At 48.9% G+C, this 24,501-nt stretch overlaps 2 protein-coding genes across 2 annotated transcripts; one reads left to right on the top strand and one right to left on the bottom strand.

Annotated features, from left to right (window-relative positions):
- The first annotated feature begins 939 nt into the window (after positions 1-939).
- Positions 940-13,707, top strand: BEST1 (bestrophin 1). Its single transcript, XM_065403659.1, has 9 exons — positions 940-1,091; positions 2,999-3,093; positions 3,262-3,495; positions 6,324-6,478; positions 7,173-7,250; positions 9,743-9,895; positions 10,695-10,775; positions 11,777-11,928; positions 12,492-13,707. Exons 1-9 carry the CDS (start codon positions 940-942, stop codon positions 13,705-13,707), a joined length of 2,316 nt encoding a protein of 771 aa, XP_065259731.1.
- Positions 13,708-17,369: 3,662 nt separating this feature from the next.
- FTH1 (ferritin heavy chain 1) lies at positions 17,370-24,272 on the bottom strand. The gene is made up of 4 exons (XM_065403660.1): positions 23,985-24,272; positions 21,451-21,597; positions 19,482-19,607; positions 17,370-17,704 (listed from the first exon to the last, which is right to left on the bottom strand). Exons 1-4 carry the CDS (start codon positions 24,093-24,095, stop codon positions 17,540-17,542), a joined length of 549 nt encoding a protein of 182 aa, XP_065259732.1. The 5' UTR covers positions 24,096-24,272; the 3' UTR covers positions 17,370-17,539.
- Between the last annotated feature and the right edge of the window lie 229 nt (positions 24,273-24,501).

Here is a 24,501-nt window from a genome sequence, read left to right as displayed (position 1 = left end):
GCGACCTTTGCAAAGCATTGTCCTGAGAAGGAAGGAAGGGTAAAGCTGGCAAATCCTTCCCCCTCCCTGCAGCAGCTTGGATTATACTGGTAACTGTCCCAGTTACAAGTGGAAGAATTTATCAGAGAAAAAGGCCTGAGCACTCCCTTCAAAGAGACTTGGACACACCATCAGCTTCCCCTACAGCAACAATGCCCTCTGCTTTCCCTGGGACACTGGCCAAACTTCTTGCTTGCAACAAAGTTTGTTCTGCTATAGAAGGCAGCTGTTATGGGTTAGGTTGCTGGATATGGATCTTTTATACAAGACCAGTCTGATCTAGGCTTTTTGCAGTGGATCCTTTGAGGATTCCTTAGAAAAAACTATGAGAAACATGGTGTATTTTAGCAAGATTCGTCTTTCCTGAGACAGCAAATCCACAAGTTCTACAGGAACCCAGATACTGAGGTGATGGGCATGGTATAAACACCGAGATAGATAGAGAGATAATGGTAAATCAGGGAAAGTAGAGATATGTCCTTCTGAGTCTTCCACAGCCAGAGGCTACCAGTCCAGATGTTTCATTAAAGTACCAGGGCTCAGCTCCAACCTAAACCATAGGAAATTCAATAGGCCCAGTTCCATCTAGCACATATGGGCCAGCCTCACTACTTCCTGATGTTCTGGACTGTGTTTGCTTTTGATAAACGGGCCGTGGCATGATTCTCTGAATTGGATTTCTGGGCCTACCTGAAATGGACTTTGGGGTGGCCCCAGGAAGAGAAGAACCTGAGTTTCTGTGCACAGCTGGGATGGACTCCTGGTGTCACTATTTCTGGACAGTGTCCTTACTAGCTCAGTCACGGGTACCCCTTGCTGTACCTCAGCCTCCTTCCACCCCTTTAGCAGGTTTCCTGATGGCCTCAGTGTCTCCATGTTTTGTTCCTCACAGGCTCTGTGATGACTGTGACATACACAAATCGAGTAGCTGATGCCCGCCTGGGCACCTTCTCGCAGCTCCTGCTCCGATGGAAAGGGAGTATCTACAAACTCCTCTACTGTGAGTTCTTCATCTTCATCACTCTCTACTTCAGCATCAGCCTCACTTACAGGTAAGTTTCCTTTTTCACCTGAGCCCTGAGAGACCCATCCAGGTTCTGCCCATTATTCAGGCAGTGTGGGTTTGGGGACATTGATACTGGCTACTGGGGAAAAGGAACTGGGCAAGAAATGTTCAGTACAGGTCCTAGCTTTGTGAAGCAGTGTCAGTGATGGTGCATTGCAGAGGTTCCATTTCCCAAGAACAGCGGAGACTTGCTCCCTGGATCTACTGAGACGTGAAGAGAGGAAAGCTCTTTCCTCACTGTTCCAACAGAGTTTACTAGCTGACAGCTTTTCCTTATCAGTGGGGTTAGAGTTTCTCCCAGGTTACTAGTGAAATATACACAGGGTGACCCTTCTCCTTAGAAGAAGCATGGCTTCTCCGTGGAGGGAAAGTAAGCTATGTATGATGGATATTTGTCCTTCCAGAAAAGAGCAGATTATGGTTAAATGAATGCAGATAAACTGGATGTGCATATACAGGGGTCATCCCCATCCCTCAGGAAGATGGTTTCTCTGGGCTTAGGTAGTGGAGATACAGAGGATAACCCCTGGAAGGGTGCTTTTGGGAAGAGATCCCTTAGATTGCACAGCGTGGCATTTCCTCTGGTGTCTCTTATGGAGCAGACAGAATGATTGGGGCTACTAGTTTGTCGTAGAGTCTGGTGTGGGGGTCATGTGTTCTGTGACTCCTCAGTTTCTTGGAGGGAAAGTCACTCAGCTCACACAGCTGAGCTAAGGTGTATCTAGGTGGCACTGAGGCTGAGGCAGGAAAGCAGCTCTGTATAAAGGCAGAAGCAGCTCCTTCCCAGTTTGCTACTATTAGAGTCTGAATGACAGGCATCAGAATAGAGATTACAATTAATTTAAATCCACCGTGGTGCTAAATCCAGTTCAATGGTACATTTCTGGTATCGTACAACAGCTCTGTATTGGCCACTACGCCTCTCCTGGGTTGGACATTTGTGTATTGCCCATAGAGTCAGACAGCAGGTGTCAGGCATTGCTTCCGATAGTCAGGCCTAGTGGCTGCAGCCTGGGTCACAGCTAGGCATAGAGTTGGCCTGAGCCAAGCGTGGTCCTGGAATCAAGATCTGCAGGCAGGCTGGAGTCAAAACCAAAATCAGAGTCTGTAGCCAGGATCGGAACCATAGCCAGAGTCCAGGTGCAGGCCAGAGATCGAAGCTGGGTGGTCAGAGTCCAGAGACAAGACCAGCTGATACCAAAGCCGGAGTCCAGACATGCGCTAAAGGTAGAAACCGGATAGTCAGAGTCCAAGGGTTGGGGGGAGATCCAAAGGCAGAAGAAAGGTTGGAGCAGGTCAGTGACACGGCTGGAGTGAGGCTACTGCAGGGCAAGGACAGGGCTCAGGCAGGACTGGGGCTGCAGCTGGAGTCTGGTGCACTGCGAGGCAGCAGGAGGGCTCCTGGCTGGGTAGCACCATTACTCAGACTGATCTGCTCTGCAGCTCTGCTGGGGTTGTGGAAATACCTGAGCCTGGGGTCATCTGACGCAGTCTCTGCTTGGTGATAGGTTGCTACTGTATGCCTGAGGGCTGACTCACTCACTGCAGCACCTGAGCCAGCAGCCCTAGTTTGGTTGCAAGTTTGCCTCACAGCAGGCCAGGAAGTATCGCCTGAGTTGGCCACTGGGTCATTTCCTTTAGCACAGACATCTCCTAGATGGGATGGCAATATGTTTCATGTGGTGCGTCCCCTGGGTAAAACAGAGTGGAGCTCCCTTGGACACATCTCCTGGGTTGACAAGCAAGGTGTTTCCCATGGAACGTCTCCTCGGTCAGAGAGCGCAGTGGTTTCATTGGCTTTGCTCATGGACTCCGATCCACGCAGGGCTGGAAAGGGTGAAGTCTCTTCTGTGAGGCTGATAGTGAGAATGTGCCTCTGGGTTTCCTTTACAGGCTGATCCTGAATGCAAGCCAAAGGCTGATGTTTGAGAAGCTGGCTCTGTATTGCAACAACTATGCTGAGCTGATCCCTGTGTCCTTCGTGCTGGGTAAGGAGTGTGGGGCTGGGGAGTGGGATGGTGCTTCCCCTTCCTATCCAGACACTGCTCTGCCGGCCATTGGGATGCACTGGGGACATAGCTAGCCACTCCTCCCCCGCAGACCCTGCTGTATCTGACAGGTATCTGGGTGGACTAATTAGGCCAATTCCGCCCTAGGTTTCTACGTGGCCCTAGTGGTATCTCGCTGGTGGGGTCAGTACGAGAGCATCCCATGGCCCGACCGCATCATGAACCTGGTCTCCAGTAATGTGGATGGACAGGACGAGTATGGGCGCCTCCTGCGGCGCACCCTGATGCGCTACAGCAACCTTTGCAGTGTGCTGATCCTCCGCTCTGTCAGCACCGCCGTCTACAAGCGCTTCCCCAGCACGGAGCACATCGTGCGAGCAGGTAGGTGCCCTCTCCATCTCTAGCGCAGTTGCTAAGCCTAAGCCAGAGGCTGCTACAGTCCTGGGAGGGCTGGCTGGGTCGAGGTGTGGTGGAAACAACTGCATGACCTCGAGATACAGAGATACCCACTGGAATCCTCGTGGCTCAGGAGACCAGGGCTAGGGGGACAAGCCGTGAAATCCAAACGAATCTATCTGTCCCAAACAAGAAGCGCAGGGGCCAGGCAATGAGCATTATGGACACAATCCTGTAAAGTGCTAAGTGACTGCTGCAGGTGCTGAGCACCTACCACTGGGATTTCTGGGGAACTGAGGATTCCCAGCACAACCAGGAATTACTCAGGCTTGAGCCCTAAGTCATTAACCCCCTCACTACTGCTACCAAGGAGAGAATGCATCTTTGAGATCGACCTAGCCAGTCATGTTTTTTCCTGTTGTTTGAGCTTCGAAATAGTGCAATTGAAGGCTAGTTTCTGATCACAATTAATTTTTCCTCTACTGTGAGCACACACACACGTTGGTTATTGCAGGTTTGGGGTTGTGTACACTGATTTGTTATTGCAGGGCTGTTCCTGAGGACACCGGGTTGTATACACTTGCTCTTTATCGCAGGGTTCATCAGAAAGATGTAGTGGCAGGCTCTGGTTTGTTTCTGTAGGGTCACTGGGAAGAACAGGATGGCTTCCATTCTTGCTCCCCTTGACACGTTGTTATTGTAGGTTTGCTCATGAGCTGCGCTGACATGGTGAAATGCTCCCCCCACTGCAAAGGGCCAGCAGAGTCCTCTGCACTACTTGAGCCTTCGGCATGAGTCTAAGTGGTGGGGCTTGAACAGGCCTCCTGCACTGGAGTGGATTTTGCCCATGATCAGTAATTGTTGTGCATGATTACGCATTGTAAGTTATGCTCTTGGGGGTGGTGGCTACTGACAAATTATATACTGTTGGAGGGGAAGGAGGGAGTACACATTAAGAAAATAACACAGATGAAAGAAGCACATAAAGGCAAATAAAAGTTGAGTCTCTTCATATCAGCAAGTCTCATATGCATTCCTGACCTGTTTCTTGGATTGTTGCGCTCTCTGGTGGTCATTGAAGGTCATTGCTTTTCATTCAACTTTCTACTTTTTCACCTTGTTGTCTCTGGTTTTGTTAAATATGGTTTGTCTTTGTCAGTCAGAAAATCAGCACCATGAACATCAGGTTTACTTCAAACATAGAGCAGCTCATAGCAAAGAGAATTCTGACAGCCGCTTAGATGCAGGTAACCCAGACAGCAATGATGTGGTCATAGATTTCATCTTTTTAAAGGCCTTTTGTTGATAATGACCTCGACCAGATAGGATTCGTGGTCAGAGGTGTGTTCTGAGCAGCAGTTTGGAAGCCAGCAATTTGGTTGTTTTAGTTCTCATACTGACTGTGTGACCTTGAGCAAGCCACAGCTGTCTTGTGCCTCCGTTTCCCCCATCTACAATTCCCCCTATTTACCAAAAGGAATGATAATAGTTCTTATCAGGGGTGTTGCGAGGGTCATTTAGTTGTGTCGGATGTGTTCAATATTTTTATGGGGGTGCTTCGTGGGTGGGACATCTATTATTCCTCTTCAAAAGGCATGACTGCCGGACGTGAATGACACATTCTAGAGCTAATGCATCGCACATTTGTCCCCAGTGGGTTTCCATAAAAGCCTCTTCTTACAAAGCAACAGTGAGCCCCAGCATTGAGAACAAGGAGGGAGGACGCCAGGTTTCAGGGCATGAGTGCTCTGAGGCCTACACAGGCTTCACTAGGTACACAGGATAATTGCAGTCTGCTCCAGAGGACTTTGTAATTACATGGCACCGACCCTGTAAATATCCTGCTCCTCTGTTCTAAACATCTCATGCAATACCTGGTGCTTACAGATGCTTTCACTGGAAATACTCTGACCCATGTGCCCATCCTATCAATACTCTGCCCCTTCTGGGTAATTACCCTGGAAGTAACCTGCCCTCTTAGGGTAATTGCCTCCAAATACCCTGCCTCTAGATGGCACCTACCCCACAGATATCCTGCCCTTTGGAACTACTCCAGCTTGCCTAACTTAGAACTACTTAGACCTATTCAAAATCATGCCAGGACTGGTTTGGCCAAAGACCAGGAGAGCAGAAAGATGGCTTACAGCTTTCTCCCTTCTCCCCTCTGCTCCTGCACTGATCACCGCTCGCTCAGACCCAGGAATCTGGGCCACGGAGTGCAACATAGGTGTAAAGAGCTGCCAGATCAGATGCACAAGGGATGTGGCAGCAGGAATGAGCCCCTCTCTGTCAGACAGAGAGTGGGAGCCTGGCCCTTTGAACACTGACTGATTTTCCACACTGAGAGAACTCTTAGGACAAGTCCAGGATGTGCAATGCTGACCTCTAGACAGGGAACGTGGAATACAACTGGTATGGGAGGTGGTGTCGCCGTGGAGAGCTCAGAGGTGCTTGCCAAAACTTTGTGAGAGGCAAAATCCCCAAACAATCAGAACTCTAGTCAGGCTCTGCTGCCTTAGGTAGGCCTCTGCACCTGGATCCTCTCTCTCTCTCCTTGGTCCAAAGCTGGCCTGATGATTTGTAGGGCCAGAGACATGGGGGGACAGGCACATGAGTTTCCACAAGAGACTGGACCAGCCTGTGAGTGGCAGAACTTCCCTGACACCATGGGATCTCCTGATGTGTGGGTCAATTTGCTTTGTGAGGTGAACACCCATCCACAGGAGCCTGCGGGTTTTTCATGTGTCAAGGAAAGACTGGAAAGGGGAGGCTCTCTATTGTCTTCCGTCCCCCATCTCCTCTTGCCCATTTAGGCCTCATGACCCCAGAAGAGCACAAGAAGTTTGAGAGCCTGAACTCTCCCCACAACAAGTTCTGGATCCCCTGCGTGTGGTTCTCAAACCTGGCTGTGAAGGCGCGGAACGAGGGCAGGATCCGGGATAGCGTGCTGCTCCAGGGCATCCTGAACGTGAGTTCTGGAGACAGCCAGAGGGCATGTTGAGAACGAACCAGCCCTGCCCTCCTCTCTGGGTGGAGCAGAGGGACTTGCTGCTGGTCACCCAGGGGAGTAGGGAAGGTGAGGTGGGGCTTAGAGACTACACCAATCACATCCGTGGTGTAACTCCATTAACTTCAATGGGAAACGTGCCCACTCATATCTATCACTCAATGGAGGGGAGAAAATGGGAAGTTAGGCCAATACAGTGTGGGGTCCACTAGCACAGCAATTGTGTGAGACAGCCCAGGACTCTAGACAAGGAGACTGTGGCTCTTCTCTCACACCGCTTTACAAGGGTGTAATGCCATTGACTCCAGAGGAGTTACTCCCAGTTTGCACCGGTGTGAGAGGAGAATCAGGCCCTGAATCCCCTCCTGACTCCAGTAGAGAAAGGGTCCCTTCAGGACAAGCCAGAGGTCCCACTGGTGCTCCAGTGTGGTGGTGGGGAGGGCAGAAAGTTCAATATTTAAGAATGGGCAAAGCCCAGGAGTGAATGACCATAGAAAGTGAATTCCCTGCCCTACCTGGGAGGTGTGCCCTGCGTGGGGTTAAGGTCCCCTTGGTGGAGCAGTCTGGAGGGGAAGGAGCATGGGAGGGTGTTAGTATGAGGTAGCTTTTCTGTGGAAGGGAGCCATTCCTTTTTCTCTGTTGTTCCCCACTCCAGGAACTAAACACCTTGCGTAGTCAGTGTGGGCGACTCTATGGGTATGACTGGATCAGCATCCCGCTGGTCTACACTCAGGTGAGTGCAGGAGGCCCTCTGTAGCCACTGCCCCACCCAATGGCCTCTGCAAGGCAAATCACTGCAACCAGAGACACAATGTGCTGGGAAACAGGCAAGGCTCTTTAATACACATGTGGTTTTTCACATACACCCCCCCACACACACATGGACCCCCAGATATACCTCATATCCACACATGGATCCCCAGATATACCCCAAAGCCACACATGGACCCCACCAATGCACACCCTACATACACAAACTTACCCACACGCATAAACACCGACTTATGCAGCAAACACAAGTATCCCAGCACACATGCACGGATCCCAGGCATGCACACCCACATTCCTCATCAATTCACAGACAGACAACCCATAGACAAACCTATGGTGGGTGACCTGTGTGTCCCCACACACACCATAGATATGAATGAACTTCAGACACACACCCATGTATACCTCCTACATATACACCCCTCCAATGCCTGCTCATCATCCTGTAAATGCATCAGCTTCTCCCCACTCAACAACGCTGGTACCTTAGCCCCGAAGACACTGCTCTAGGGGTACTGGAGAATGCAGCACAGGTCTGAGTGGGAGGTGCCATCTACACTCCCTGTGGACAGGGAAAGCTGTTTATCTGCATTAGACACAAGGTGCTCTAACCGTTCAATAGCTCTCTGGCAGCAACCCCCGGATAGACAGCTTGGCGCCAGTCCCATCTTGTATAATGCAGCTGCTTAGGCAATGCTCACTCCCATTAGTGTGGTCTGCTGTGAAAGAGGAACAACTCCAGTTCTGGATGGCTGCAAAGGTTAGTGGGGGATTTATTTAGAGCCCTGTGCAGATCAGATTCTCCTGCAAACCAGGATCAAAGGCAAGAGAATGTCAAGGCCGCAGCTAGTCACAGTGCTGTTCCACAGGAGCTCAGTCACTACGGGTGGCCAGAGGATGCTTTCCTGGAGTGCACGGCACAGCGCTACACCGCCTCTGCTCACACCCTCATGCGCACACACACTGTGCACTAATGCCCTGTGCTAGCAATGTCAGCTCCACACAGCGGTCAGCTCTTCGGGGTGTCTAGGCGTCCACAGACAACAGCGAACTGTACAGGAGTACAGAGTGGGGATTCAGCTAATAATGGGGCATGGTCAGGGGTTAATTCACCATGGATCCTTGGATCCAGGGCCAGAATGCCAAGCAAGACCAGCCTTCTGAGGCTGCACTGCCTGGGTGGGAGGAAAGTCAAGCGCTCAAGGAGGAAGAGTCTGCCCATGCAGGCTCCTCAGTCATGATAATGGAAACAGTTTCTCTCTGCTTCCAGTCGCCTGCAATGGGAGTTCTGCCAGTGATATCCAGCCACAGTCCCCTGACCCAGGGCTCGACTCCCCATGCATTGTGAGCCAGACATGTTCACAAGTGCCCCTGAAGCTTTGCCATCCTGGCTTGGGTGCTTTGCTACAGGCCATGGGGTTTGTCCAGAGCAGGGTTGCAGGTCACCCGGCAGTGTTGCCAACTCACAAGTCTTGCAGTATTTGGGGGTTTTTTTCTTCAGAAAGCCCCAGCTTCTGGCATCAGGAGATTGCATGAGAATCTCAGCTTGCATTAAAAAACAAAAAGTTTCCAGCCCTCATGGTTGTAGAGAAAAGCTTGAAAATGTCCCGCAAGTGAAACCTGGAGGCTGAGAAACCAGAAGGCAAATTAAAACTAGATCTGTATAAAACCCCCTCACATTTTAAATCAATCCCATCATTTTCGGGAGCCAGACTCATGATATTTGAAAGTTTGGGGTCGGCAATACTGCAGGTACCACCCTGCTGGGAATTCTAGCAACCTCCAGCATTTGGTCCACACTGATATCTCTTGGTTTCAACTGAGAACCAGCCCAAGAACCAGTAGCCCAACAGTCCCATTGCTCCAGTAGGGAAGACAGCACTTTGCCACCTAGCTGAGACATCGGGCACTCAGGGAAGTTTTCTGGGGCAGGAGAGGGAGACCAGATTCCCCAGCTCTGCTCCTGATTTGTTGTGCAGCTTCGGGCAGGTCACACAACCTCTCTGTGCCTTAATTTCCTCATTGGCCCTCATGGGGGTGTTGTGAGGCTTCACTGCCCCTAAGACATGTGCTTTGCAGGTGGAAGGTGCAGTAGAGGGGGCAAAGCATTAGCAGTGCTGTCCCTGGGTCTAGCTTTTCCCCAGAGTTACATGGTCATTGAGGGAACAGGGAAATAATTTGGGAGGGGGGTACATTTAAAAATGGCTGCAGCAGAAAGACACCTTCCTGCTGAGAGGGAGGAGGTGGATTGGGGCAGTGCCCATCCAGAGAAGCACCCCACTTTGCCTTCTTAAACACAGTCTTAGAAAGGCCGCAGAGTGAGCAGTCCTGCAGAGCTCCTCAGCAGTCTGCGGTAGTCTGGAGGGGTCGGAGGGGAATCTGAGGAAGGATGGCAAGGAAAGCAAGCTAGGAACTGAGATCTGTTTCTGACCGCATCCCCCTGCCCCTCCCCAGGTGGTCACGGTGGCCGTTTACAGCTTCTTCCTGGCCTGCCTGATTGGCCGGCAGTTCTTGGACCCAGCGAAGGGGTATCCTGGCCATGAGCTGGATCTCTTTGTGCCTGTCTTCACTCTCCTGCAGTTCTTCTTCTACGCTGGCTGGTTAAAGGTGAGTCCAAGGAAACATGCCCTGACCTTTTGGGAGCCTCCTTTTCCCAACATGGGAAGCCTGGAATTGATTCCAGACCCAGGCAGGAGTTTCTCAGATCACTCTGGGGGACATCCCACTGTCTGAGTGATCCAGGCCCTGCGCTGCCATGCAACAGGCCCACATTCAAGTCCCAGGGCTTAGCTTTCTCTGTCTAGGCCAGCAGAGGCTGAGGGCACTTCCCTGTATCTAAGTGCACCTCCTTGCAGGAGATCTGGATTCACATCCTAAGCCCAGGGACCTATCACTTGGGCCTGACCAGCTGGTGAGTGCTCTGAGTAGGGTGACAAGACCGCAAGTGTGAAAAATCAGGACAGGGGGTGAGGGGTAATAGGAGCCTATATAAGAAAAAAACCCAAAAATCGGGACTGTCCCAATAAAATCGGGACATCTGGTCACCCTAGCTCTGAGGCAGTGGGCTTCATTGGCCCTGCGGAGAATTGCTCTGTGGCCACCCCTCTGGCTGAATCCAGGAGTTGCAGTGACTGACTGATGGAGGCCTGGCTTCCTCCTCCTCAGCTGCAAGGCTAATGGAGTGTAACATAGTAAACAGCAAACGCACATTAGTACTAACTGTCCCAGAAGCCACATGGCAGCTAATCTTCCCTTTTTAACACCCTCACTGCTGCTCATTGCAAGAAGCAATGTAGCTGAAATATGCTTCCCAGGCCTAGTGCTGGGGCACAGAGTCCCAGTGGCCCTGCAGGACGCTCTCTCGGGAAGGGGATTTGAACCCTTACCATGTGCTCTCAATGCGCAGGTGGCTGAACAGCTCATCAACCCATTCGGAGAGGATGATGATGATTTTGAAACCAACTGGCTCATCGACAGGAATCTGCAGGTAACAGTGGGACCTGATCCCACACAACAGGGCCTTCAGAGATGAGAGCGGTGATAGGGCAGCACCCAAGGACTGAGTAGACTCATAGCTCCAGGTCTCCAAACACGAGGAGAGAGGTCAGGGGTGCGCTCACGTGGCACCTCTTCTCTATCGTCCCTGGTTCCTTCTCTGCGCTGCAGACAGCATAACATTAGGGCAGGGCCCTGAGCATCGGGGGGAGACAAAGGAGTCAGAATAAGGAGAAGGAGGGGAAGGAGTAAGCAGAGATTTGATAAAAAGCACTTTCTGTATGCGCGATGAAGCACGGCTCCTCATTCTCTCAGTAGCCGAGGAACCAGCCCACGTGCATGGAAGATTATGGGACAAGATCTGCCCCTACAGGACCATGTGACTTTCTGAGCATGTGACTTTCTGCTTATGCTGCTCCAGTTGCATGACGGCTGGCGTACGTACGTGAGGGGCTGTGTCCCTTCATGCTCCTCCTGTGTCATTCTCTATCCAGCCCAGGTGGCCTGTGCTCATGTTTAAGGCTTTATATGACTTGTCTATATCTCACTGCTCTCCCACTAGTACGTGTGCTGTGCCAATCCTGCCCCTTCTCAAACCCAGCACCCCCTTCTCCCATCGATGACCTTGTGCCTTTTCCACACTGCTTCTTGGGCCTAGAACAGTCTCCATCCTACTGGGGACCAAGCAATAAACTCCACCTTCAAATCCCTCCTAAAACACACCGTTCTGTATTCCAAATGGTGACTCCTTCACTTTCCCCTTCATTCCAATTTGTATACATAAAGAACAACCCTAGTAACTAACAATCCATGTACCAAACCCAGCTGCTTATTCATTGGGTGCTTTCCTGTTGCATCCCTTCCCCACTCCTGGGCCTAGTCAGATTGCAAACTCTTTGGGGAAGAGAATTTGTTCTCTTAAATGAAGGTACTGCACCATGCAGAATGATAATTTTACCCCCTTGAGTCTGACATTCCCATCATCCCCTGCAGGTCTCCCTTCTCGCTGTGGATGACATGCACCAGGATCTGCCCCTCATGGAGAAGGACCTGTACTGGAACGAGTCCTACCCCCAACCACCCTACACCGCAGCCACTGCTGAGTATAAGCGGACATCATTTCTTGGCTCGACCTTTGACATTAGGTGAGTGAAGCTTTCCTGCCACATGAAATTATCAATGGAGGCCAGATTTACACCCCAGCCCAGGGCCACAATGTGTTGAATTATCTCTGGACTTTACCAATGCTCTTCTAGGAAGGCAGCAGTTCTTCCCCTGCCACAAATGCCCCCCCTCTGGAGTTCAGTGTTGCTCAAATCCTCTCTTTTGCATGTGAAATCATGGTAAGAGATTGTGGCTATATAGCCCAGAGAGAGAGAGAGATTTGACTTCCTCAGTCAAAACACGTTTGTGTTTGCATCCCTTTGTGTGTAATGATGCCTCTGCCCATCTCCAACACGAGTGTCCACAATTGTGTGCCTGATACTGCTCCCCATAGCAATATAGAGGAAGACTTCAGGGGCTGAAGTTTGCCAGTGCTTGCCCTGTGCTGCAATCATCCCCCCTGATCTTCACTGATCTCTACTCACTATTCTAGTGGAAGGCAAAAGTCCATTCAACAAGGTCCCTTTCAACACACTCTGGAGGAAAATTCCTTCCAGAATTCGCAGAGTCACTGTACATAACAGCCTGTTTTGCCTCTCCCCAGCATGCAGAAAGAAGAGATGGAATTCCAGCCGCTGGAGCAAATTAAAGAGAACGAGGAGGCAAACCACTCTACGCCACTGCTGGGACATCTGGGCCGCCTGCTGGGGGTCCAGTCACCGAGTTTCTCCAGGTCATCCTCCCGGATGAACCTTCCACGCAAGAGGAATGACCCCTTGTCCCCCTTCCCTCATTACTTGTACCAGGATGTAGGGAAACCTGAAAGCCCCTGCAGTGCCAATCAGCAAAGGGGAGACTCCTCCCACCCAGGCTCCAGTTCACAGGAGCAATGGGACAATGAAGATAGAAAACTGAGAGAGTTTGATGCCTTCGTGTCAACCCCCTTCTATGAGAGACCTGGCTTTTATAGTGCTCCACAGACACCAATCAGCTCCATCCCTATGATCTTCCCATCCAGGCGCCCAGGACGCAAGAAGCCCCCTGCTCTCTCCAGCATCGTGGCCTGTTCGACTTCAATGAGAGACAACTTTGCCAACCTGTCACCTTCCAGGGCTAGTGATGTGGACAAAAGCCAGAGCTCCCTTGGTTCTGCAGTTAAGGAAACTTTTGTTTGGCCAGGAGAGCGAGACAAAGCCCCAGACTCCCTGGTGGTGACAGTAGAGGAAGGAGAGAATAACACGTTAAACAATAAAACGAATGAGGTTGCCCCTGTTAGGAGTCCAGGGCCTCAATCTATAGTATCGGAAAGCCCCAAGTTTTCCTTCCTAGCAGAGTCCCCAGACCATGAAAAACAAGGCAGCTTCAAGAGCTTGAAGAGTCTGAAAGGCCGCCGACATCCCTGGCTAACTCTGGAGAACATGACACCAGCAGCCACCCCAAACTCAGATAATCCCAGCAACTTTCATACCCCCAGCATGAGAACCCCTGGTAGCAGTGGGCCCCTCTTCTTTTCATTCACCCCCGTGACATCCCCAGTGCTGGAGAGGTCACGCTTAGGGAACTCAGGCACTGTTCCTAGTCCAAGCTCAGATGATGCATCTAGTGCCCTAGTACAGGCTTCCATAGAGGTTTCTGGGACTGGAAGAGAGACAGGAAATGGAAATGCTAGTGCTCATCACACTGAGGAACAGAGGAGAGCAGAGAGTCCCTCACCTAATGACTCCGGTATCTCCTTAGCAGAGGGTGACTACGTGGGGCTGATGGAGGTGATCATGGAAGCCAGTGAGAATGTGTCTGATGAAGTGGATAGATACAGCTAAATGAAGAGACCAATTGATTCCTTCTGACTGCTGAGATACCCTCCTATTAAGGATACTGCAGTGTCTTTACACCAAATGATATTGGTGCTCAAGATGCATAAAGCTTCTACAAAGAGGCAATACAACCATACCAGCCATGTACTGCCAAAGGGTGGGGCTTCAGTACCTGATGGATGATGGCATGAACTTGTTCCCAGGGCCAGTTTACTAGCAATGAACCTCATGCACTAGAGTGTACAAGAACAGTTCATGGAACTTCAGTGTCACACCTGTGGGAATACCTATACAATTAAAGCAAAAAATGATTTTATAAAATTCTTCATAAATTGCAAGTACCTGAGAATGGAGCAACATAGGACACCAGCATTTTGGCAACTTGGGTGCAGATACAGATTAAATCAGAAGTCTGTTTCCTAAATATGCCTGGAATGTTGACCCATGTTACAAAACCACACCAGCACTCAGCCTTACTGGTGTCTGCCACAAGAGACCCAATAACAAGTGCAGGGGATATATGTAAACATTAGAAATGTGGTAAAGTTTGGGGAGGAAAGAGAGGAGGAAAGGACTGACTAGCCAAGGGGCAGATGATTTCATTAGACTGTAGGTAGCTGAATGTGTCTAGGATTAGAATCAGAGGGGATGAGCATAATAAAGCTGTAGTATTGCTCACACAGTCCTCCACCCCTGAAGTACTTTGCCCCTTCTCTACCTCCCCACACCCATTAATCCAAGTGCTTTGAGTCAGTGTGTTAGCTCTCATCTTAAAAAAAAAAAAAAAAAAAAAGGAAGTAGTTTATATGGCAGATTTCAAAAAAATTCTGAAGGGAAAAATGGCTTAGTCAGAATCCTATTCTAAAGCACACTGACAAAGAAAACAAGCCGAGGTCAAACACAAGAAACAAATGCTCCACTTCCTCATTGCAGTTTCAAGAAACCACATCAGTGAACAGAAGCTAGGGATGACTGCTCTCTCCTGCCCATAGCCCTGTTTTAAGAGAAGCAATAGACAGAAGCCTCTTATCTAAAGAGCACAGCCCCCAGGCACAGAAATCTAGTTCATGCAGGTTTTCCATTTTAAGACACCCCCCCACACACACACCTTTATTGCAACAGCTTTTTTCTGTAGCTAGCAAAATGGGTGCATTTCAGACACCACTCACAATACTTTTGAGAAGCTTTAGGTGTTATTCAGAACAGCTTTGAACTGCAAGTTACAGTAAAGATGGGCTGATGAATTTTCTAGAAGTTATTGTTCTGCAGTACATACTTGGAGAGAATTGTGCTTCAGAATCCACAGCCCCGATGCACAGTTCCTTAGTTTACACTGAATGGTGGTGGTGTTCCAGAGGATACTGTGTTTTCCCCTTCCCCTATATATCCCAAAGACTCAGGAGCTTTCACTGACTTTGCTTGCCCTTCATCCAAACTAAATTGAAGTATGACGACAGGTTTCAGTGGTAGTCGTGTTAGTCTGTATCAGCAAAACAAAAAAACCCCAAACAAACAAGGAGTCCTTGTGGCACCTTAGAGACTAACCAATTTATTTGGGCATAAGCTTTCATGGGCTAAAACTCACTTCATCAGATGTATGAAATAAAAGATACAGAAGCAGGTATAAATACATCAAAGGATGCGGGGTGCTTTAACATTTGTTAAGTCAGTCTAATGAGATAAATCAATTAACAACAGGATACCAATGGAGGAGAAATAACTTTTGAAGTGGTAAGAGAGAGGCCCATTACCAACAGTTGACAAGGAGGTGTGAGTAATAGTAGTGAGAAATTAGTATTGGGGAAACTAAGTTTAGGTTTTGTAATGACCCAACCTCTCCCAGTCTTTATTCAGGCCTAATCTAATGGTATCTAAGAACAGAACATAAGAATGGCCGTACCAGGTCAGACCAAAGGTCCATCTAGCCCAGTATCCTATCTACCGACAGTGGCCAATACCAGGTGCCCCAGAGGGAGTGAACCTAACAGGCAATGATCAAGTGATCTCTCTCCTGCCATCCATCTCCATCCTCTGACAAACAGAGGCTAGGGACACCATTCCTTACCCATCCTGGCTAATAGCCATTAATGGACTTAACCACCATGAATTTATCCAGTTCTCTTTTAAACGCTGTTATAGTCCTAGCCTTCACAACCTCCTCAGGTAAGGAATTCCACAAGTTGACTGTGCGCTGCCTATTAAATTCATTTGATGACTCCTAGTTCTTGTATTATGGGAATAAGTAAATAACTTTTCCTTATCCACTTTCTCCACATCACTCATGATTTTATATACCTCTACCATATCCCCCTAGTCTCTTTTCCAAGCTGAAGAGTCCTAGCCTCCTCAAATAGGACCTGTTCCAAACCCCTAATCATTTTAGTTGCTCCTTTCTGAACCCTTTCCAGTGCCAGTACATCCTTTTTGAGATGAGACCACATCTGTACACAGTATTTGAGATGTGGGCATACCATTGATTTATATAACAGCAATAATATATTGTTTTATGCTCTATCCCCTTTTTAATGATTCCTAACATCCTGTTTGCTTTTTTGACCGCCTCTGCATGGACATCTTCAGAGAACTATCTCAGAGGACTCCAAGATCTTTTTCCTGACTGATTGTAGCTAAATTAGCCCCCATCATATTGTATGTATCTAGTTTGCAAATTAATTCCAGATCTGCAGCTTCACAGTGGAGTCTGTCTTTTAAGGTTTTTTTTGTTGAAGAATTGCCATTTTGATGTGTTATTGAGTTACCAGAGAGTTTTTTTTTTTTTTTTTTAGAATGTTGTGATTCCTGATGTCAGATTTGTGTCTATTTATTCTTTTGTGTAGAGACTGTCCAGTTTGGCCAATGTACAGGGGCATTGCTGGCACATATCACATTGTTAGATATGCAGGTGAACAAGGCCCAGGAGGTGTGGCTGATGTGGTTAGGTCCTATGATGGTGCCCCTTGAATAGATGTGTGAACAGAGTTGGCACTGGGGTTTGTAGCAGGGTTTGGTTCCTGGGTTGGAGTTTTTGTTGTGTGGTGTTTAGTTGCTGGTAAGTATTTGCTTCAGGCTTTGGGGGAGGGGTGGGGGCGCTGTCTGTAAGCAAGGCACTCCTTTCCCTGCAGAAGGTTGTCTTTGGAGGCAGCCTGAGACCCTCCTGCTGAAGAATATTAGTCTACAATTCTTCCATTCTCTACTCAAGTGCCTAGCTTTTCTTCCCTATGCCTTTTCAGCACAGGAAGCTAGCTAATAATGCAAGGTGTTTCTCAAAGCTTCTGGGGGTGGTATCTGTAAAGAGTTCAGGGCACAAACATTTGAGTGGGAGAGCAGAGATTGTTTTTCTTTGATACTTCCTTTATGATTATCTTTCCCCCTGTAATTTTTAGCTAAGCCTTCTCTATATACCAAGTGCATGTATACTTATGGACTAATCCCTACAGTAGGTCTTAGTGGTAGGGAACACCTCCCCTACTTACTTAACATTGTAAACTTAAGTCATAGGCTGTGATCTGTGGTGAACCCAAAGGAATAGTGCACAGTCAGTGCCCCCACTAATGTATTCACACAGCTGACCCCCATTCTGAGATGGTCATCCCACAGTAAGTCAGGAATATGCTGTGAAATCTCCACATGTAGGATTCACTCCCATATTACAGTGCAAGGCAAATGAAAAACTTGAAACAAGTCACTTTATTGGATGTAAGGTGTTACAAACACAAAGAAACAAAGGTGTGATTTTTGGTACAGGATGACATTATCTAAACAGTAGATGCATGCATGCACGCACTGCTGGGCAAGCTAGGAGACCTACTGAAACCCATGGGTGGCCTATGCTGAGGCTTTAGTTCTCATTGTCACTGTCCCCGAGGGTGTGCTTGTCAAAGAGGTACTCCGCCATTCCATATTTGGGTGCCCCCATCTTGCGCAGGTTGGTCACATGGTCACCCAGTTGTTTGATGGCCTTCACCTGCTCATCCAGGTAGTGGGTCTCAATGAAGTCACACAACTGAAAGAAGGAAGGAGAGAGAGAGAGAGAGAGAGTTTTAACTCATGTCAGTATTATTTATTCAGCCAAAGGGGAGGTCTTGACAGAATCAAAGAATGGATCTTGGGTTCTAGCACTTTCCAGAGTATGATTTGGAAGGGGGCAGGGCACTACCTCCTAAGCCAGTTTGTTAGGCATGGGAGTTTGATTTCATACTACATGATTCTTTCCAAGGGGAGAAAAGGACTGCCCCTCCCCAAACTCCTTGAGACAGGGTTATACTCTAGAACCACCAAAGGAGAAAAGCCTTTTACCAGAGACACACCAAAACATCTCAAATTATTTGAAAGTGGAAGATCCCAGATCACCTATACATAGGCACATCCCAGTGCCCAGTAGTATACTGATAGGGCTTCTGTTTTCCAGGGGTTTATTAATTTAATTTTTAGGGTTTATTTTTTAGTAAGTGGAGTTGTGTATGTCTAAAGCTTCCAGGTTTTTGGAGCTCTTTGTATATACACCTTAATGAGTATGGCATTATACATGTTACAGTAATATATACTGTAATCAGTAATCTTTATAATGTTCCCTAGCTTGCTTTAACATGTGCTGTTTCAGACAAGATCTTTAGTGTGCAGCAGCAAGGTCTACACAGACTAATTAATGCACAATACAGTGTACTTTAGTAATCACACCTCTGTACTCCACATTACAGCTCTGTGCACAAAAGCCCTTAGATACCAGAAATGATTATGTGTTTACTGGATAAATACCAGTTTCATTTTTGGAATCAGGATGTTTTATACGGATATCACAACCAACTCCAAAGCAGCTTTCACCAGTGCCCAAGACTATACTAGAGTCGGTCTCTTATTCCTTCAATTATTTCTAGCTATGGAAGCCTCCGCTTGTAGTATTTAAATTTCTAACCTTTACTATTTACACCCTTTGAATACTTGGAAGTGTTCAAGTTGCCTTTAGCCATTTAAGAAAACTAGGTACATTTACTCAATCCCCTGATCTTGTTGCCTGCCCCTGAATTTCTACAGTTGAATCTCAGAAGATTTTCATAATGCATGTTCATGCATCACCAAGTCATCAACCTCTTCCCACTCCCCTCCAAATTCTGTTTAAGTTTCCAGCTTTGAGGAGTCTCCATAAAGTTGTAGTATTCACAGGAGACCTGCAGGTTTTCAGACATTAATTCAGGATTCACAGCTACTTTTACCTCCCATGCATAAGAGCAGCCCAAAGCTTCATGGGAATCTTAGATAGCTATTAGAGTCATATTAAGCGGAGAATCAGAATGAATCCACAGCCAGTCACCAGGCTACTGAGATATGAACGAAGAGCTTGTTATGCTTATCACTCTAGCTAAGCATTATTTTCAGTCAGCTTTCCAGAAATATGTTCAGATAGAGGTTCTCTGCTGTTGAACAAGCCAGCTCCCTCAAGACACAGCTGGAGAAAAGGATTGCAAGACAGCCTAATGCCACCCACATGCACACCACAGTGCTTTATCAGCCAATTCAACAACCCATCAGTTCGGTCAATGTTTTTCATAGGACTGAGTGGATGTTTATATTAACTGTAGTAAAAGGACTAAGATGCAGGCTGCCCTCCTTCAAAGGAAGATGCTCCACTCTGAATTCTACCCCTTCCTCAGATTTGGGGGAAGTCCCTGCTTGTGTTACCGAGATTGCATGGTTAGACCCCCCCCCCCCCCCGCCGCAAACAACCCTCCATCGTTAAAGGCTTGCATAACCACATTCCAATCACAGCTTCAGCTTCCACTTACGTGAGGGTCATTTTTGTCAGTTGCAAGCTTGTGCAGATCAAGGAGTGACTGGTTCACATTCTTTTCTAGGTGCAAGGCACACTCCATTGCTGTCAGCCCATTCTCCCAATCATCACGATCTGGTTTCTAACATAGGAAAGAGACAGCACACAACCACAACTTAGCTGCCATCAGAGGTCACGCACAGCAGCGAGAACAAACACTCAGTTCAACAGAATCTCATTGGAACCAAAACACTGGACTTTGAAGGTCTAAGTTTAGCAAGTTACCTTTCTGAACAATGGTCCATCTTACCAGACGGTTAGGAACGTTTTTGCCATAATGGCAGTATGGAGGTGCAGTTCAAGAATCTATATAACCTCAGAGCAGCGTAGTACTAAACACTCTGCGTAGACTACAGTAGTGTTCACCTTCTTTAAAGAGTCCCAAATCTATCCAAGTTTGTTAGCACCACATTATCTAAGCATCTCTCCAAAGTGATCTTATTGGTGTCTCTTGAGAAGGTCTGACATTAGTGACAGCTGCTAATATAAGGCCACTTATGTACAGATGACAGCTTTACTATCTAGGTAGAGGTAGATCCTAGATACTATCTAGTTAGAGGATTGATGCTCCAAACAGATTTCAAGAAAAGAAGCTTCTATACATGGGCAAAAGTGACCTAGTGTGCAGCCTGAAAATTAAGTATCATGAGAAGACTCACCAGCAGCTCAGTACTACAGGGAAATCTGGTCTTCAACCAGATAATCCACTGCTTTAAGCCAACCCAGGTCTCCAAAAGAAGGGGTGAGGAAGTGAGAACCAGAATATTTGTTATGCAAGAGCCAGTGCTCCTGACCCCCGATTTTATTTAGGAAGTGAAGATAGCAGTGTTAAGTAATTACTGGTGTTCTGAAAGGCCTTGCAACACATGCAGTCTTCTGACCAGACTGATGCTCAAGACACCTGTTATAGCACTGGGGATATGTAGAGACAAACAGAACAGTTCAATTGCTTCTAGCAGGATTCTCCTGAATGCCTTTATTATTTTTACTTTATATTTGAGACTCACAATTAAGAATTTTGAATCTCTAAAGAGTCATTTCTATATCACATGGCTGATACAAAATTATCCAGACTGGCTTAGTGATATGTTGATTACAGACTCAGCTAATCTGCTCCCATGGAATTCTGCAGTGAAGGCATAGCATGCCATTGGAAACACCATAATAGTCATGTTTCCCTGGCAACCATGAATCTAAGGCTAGGTCTACACTGCAGCGGGGTTCCGACCTAAGATACGCAACTTCAGCTACGTGAATACCGTAGCTGAAGTTGCGTATTTTAGGTCGGCTTACCTAGCGGTGAGGACGCGGGAAAGTCGACCGCTGCCGCGCTGCCGCCGCCTCCGCTGCCGCCTCCTGCCGAGGTGGATTTCCGGAGTCGACAGCAGAGCGATCAGGGATCGATTTTACCGCGTCTTCACTAGACGCGGTAAGTCGATCCCCGAAAAACCGATTGCTACCCGCCGGATCGGCGGGTAGTGAAGACAAAGCCTAAGAGGACTAACATCACTTGCAAGACAAAACAGAAGCTGGGCTGAGGGAGAGCTCTAGTTGATATGACCTGCAAGAGACTAGCAGGGAAGGTGGTTATTTCTTGTACAGTGTAGAACCAGCTCTAAATACATCTTAGACTAGATGTGTAGTGGTATCACAGGAAAGACTTACATACTGAGAAACTAGTACCAGTATCAAACTATCATGGATGGTCATTTACCACATCTCCACCCTGCAACTTTTTTCCCAGTGCCTATTCACAAATTTATAATACACAAAATATCTATGTGCCTACTGTTACACTACTAGTGACTAGTTTGCCCATACTGGTTTCCATAGCCCCTCTCTTCCAGCCTGGGAGCAGACTAGAAGAGGAAGTTACCATACCACACTTCATGCCCTTGAGCGGTCTCCTTAGCACAGCTGCTAACCTTGATGTCCTGCAAAAAGATGCGACCACCTCTCTGGTTCTGCAGCTTCATGAGTTTTTCAGCATGCTCACGTTCCTCGTGGGACTGGTGCAGGAAATACTTGGCAAAGTTCTTTAGAGCCACATCATCCCGGTCAAAATAGAAAGACTGAAAACAAAATTCAGATACTACAATCAAGACTTCTTCAGTCTGGGAGCCTGTGAATGCAGATCTCAATAATCAACTGAATTCTGTTATTCCTACTGTTGCCTTCACTCTGTAGCTCTGTCAAGTTAACAGGCTTTGGGGTGTGGAGTAACTTTCACTCTGTAGCAGACTGCACCTTGATACCTGTGCTCCTAAGAGTGACTTGTGCACACACATGCCCAGCCATTTCACCCCTGCTCTCCCTGTCACCTGCATTATGAAGCCAATTAGATTTCTGCTAACTCCACATACAGTCATAGTTCAACAACCCCCCCCCCCCCCCAACGCTGAACTGTATCCCTTCTGAGCACCATACTTTAAAAATCTGACAGTAGAAAGGGAGAGAAACTGAAGAGATAGCATATATGAATTGTGTTATACACCACTACTACAGTAAAATCTGTTATCTGGCAAGCTGGGGGAATGCGGGAAGTGCCAGTCAGTCAAAAATGCTGGCTAAGTAAGAGTTACTTACCAATGGAGGGAGGGAGTTAGGGGTGCCAGATCTGGGCAGCTCCCTGCAAGCGGCAACAAGTCCCTGCTGCTCCTAGGCAGGAGGCACGGCCAGGCAGCTCCGCACACTGCCTCCACCCACAGGCACCACCCCCGCAGCTCCCATTGGTTCCCAGCCAATGGGAGCTGAGGAGCCAGCGCTCACGATGGAGGCAGCACACGGAGCCTGCACACCGAGCCCCTGTGGCTGTTCCTCCACCTAGAAGCGGCTGGGACATGTCACAGCTTCAGAAGAGCCATGCAGAGACTGCCGGCTCTGTGCCAACAAATTTTTGGCCTGATGTTTCTTTGTGCTTTAAAAAAAGGGGCTAAGAAAAAGGAGAGTTGCAGAAAGTTCTGGTCTCACTTTTGGAGAAAGGAACATGTTTGTAAAGTATCTTTTTTTGCTAAACTGGATTATGTTTTGAGCTCTATACAGGACCTAGTGCTATGTTCGTCTGACATCTTGTTTTCTCTAGGTCAGATGTTAAAAAGCATGTTCTGTTCTTTAAACTTCTTAACCACACTTTGGTGCTTTTTGAAGTCTGAACATATGACGAGATTTGGAACATTTGGAAAAATACCAGAGTCTGATCTACTTCAGAGCTGATTGAGAAGCTCTTTAAGGGTCACTCTGCACATGTACTTTTCTTGCAACAGCCACATTAGTTTTATAAGCCACTGGGCAGGTGATAAAGCTAAGCTAAAAACTAATATAACAGAACTTTGATGCCACTGCAAACAAATAGAGGTGAGCGTTTGGGAGCTCTTTCGGTCAAGGGATTGCTGTTTACAGTGTTTGTACAGAGCAGTAGGCACCTACTTAGTTGAGGTCAATTCACAACTGAAGGGAGCAATATGTACAAAACCCTGCTCTTTCCTTATTTCAAATGCCAAGCAAGTCTGAATCATTATACTTGGATTAGCAGATACTTGAAAGTTTCTAGTGCTGTTGTGGCAATTCATATGGCACCTCAGATGTACACCAAACACTCCCATCTACTATCAAAGGTAGTTTGAAGTTCTCTTTACCTCAAGGGGCATCTCTGACCAGAGAGTCAGAGTCCATTACTGAGGAGTTAAATATACATTTATGGGCTGTGCTCTACCATCTTAAGCTCAATACTAGGCCTCACCAGCAGGGAGAAAACCCTTTACATAAAGAGAGTCACAATGTACCTACAAAGAGGAGCCCCCTCCCAGAAAGAAGAGCCCTAGGGCGAGGGACCCAGCCCAGGGGCGGTAGTTGCCTCGCCAGCAGGCTCTGGTCCTGCTCCAGCCCCAGCCCCAGGACGGGCTGCCGCCGATAACAGCCCCGCGGGGCAGTTCAGGGGGCGCTGCCTGCAACGCGCAGATAAACACGGGCCGCGCCCGCCGCCGCGGCTCTGCCAGGAGGCGCCTCCCCTGCGGGCCAGGCAGCTCCGGGACTGGGCCGGAACAGCTGCGTCACGCGGCTCCGCCCCGGGGCCCGTTCGGTGCCGAGTCCCCCGGCAAGGCTGACACCCCCCCCCCCCCGCCCTCTCCCGCGGGGCCCGCCCCGCCCGCCGAGCAACAAAGGAGGCGAGCGCGCGGGCGGCTCCGCAACGCCCAGCCCTGCCCCCCCCCCGGCTCCCCTCAACCCTCGGTGTCTCGTCACTCTGCTGAGGTGCCTGGTAGAGGCCCGGCCCATCGCCCCCCCGTGCCGAGGTACTGACCTGACCGGACCGTGCCCCCCCCCCCCCGCGGCGCTGAAACAGCCGCCGCCCCCCCCCGGCGCTCCTCATGGGGAGGTGCATGTAAAAGACCCGGTCAGGTGCGTGTAGGAGGCGAGGCCCGGCCCGGCCCAGCCTCCCCCCTCGGCTCGGCCCGACACTCACCATGCTGAGGTACACGTAGGAGGCGTAGAGCTCCAAGTTGATCTGGCGGTTGACGGCCGCCTCGCAGTCCTGGTTGTAGTTCTGTCGCACCTGGGATGGAGACGAAGACATGGCGCCGCTGTTGTTGCTGCTGCTGCTGCTACGGGAGCCGAGAGGATACAAGGGTCGGAGGGGGTCCGAGCGGCGGCGGTTCCGTCCAAACACTGTTGAAGCAGGAACCTCCGGAGCTCGGGTCTGTCTGGGTTGCGTGGTCTGAACACTGCAGCCCCCGCCGCCGCCTTATATACCCACGTCGCAGAGCGCGTAGGAAGGCCACGCCCAGCCCGCGCGCGCAAGCGGAGGCAGGCGCAGCAGAGGTGGGGCCTCCTGGCTCAGCGTGACTCAGCAGGTTCTGCTGCTGGGAGTGCCCAGGGTTGCGATGTGTCTCTGCTACACAACAAGGACAGCGGGCCCCATCTGTGGCTATCCAACCTCCCCCCTCAGAACTCCCTCGTGCCCGCAAGCAGCCAGCCGGCGC

The sequence above is a fragment of the Emys orbicularis genome, chromosome 4 (genome assembly GCF_028017835.1).
Source record: "Emys orbicularis isolate rEmyOrb1 chromosome 4, rEmyOrb1.hap1, whole genome shotgun sequence".
Classification (NCBI taxonomy): Eukaryota; Metazoa; Chordata; order Testudines; family Emydidae; genus Emys; species Emys orbicularis.
The sequence above is the reverse complement of the archived record's forward strand: the minus strand, read 5'-3'. Positions and strand labels throughout refer to the sequence as shown.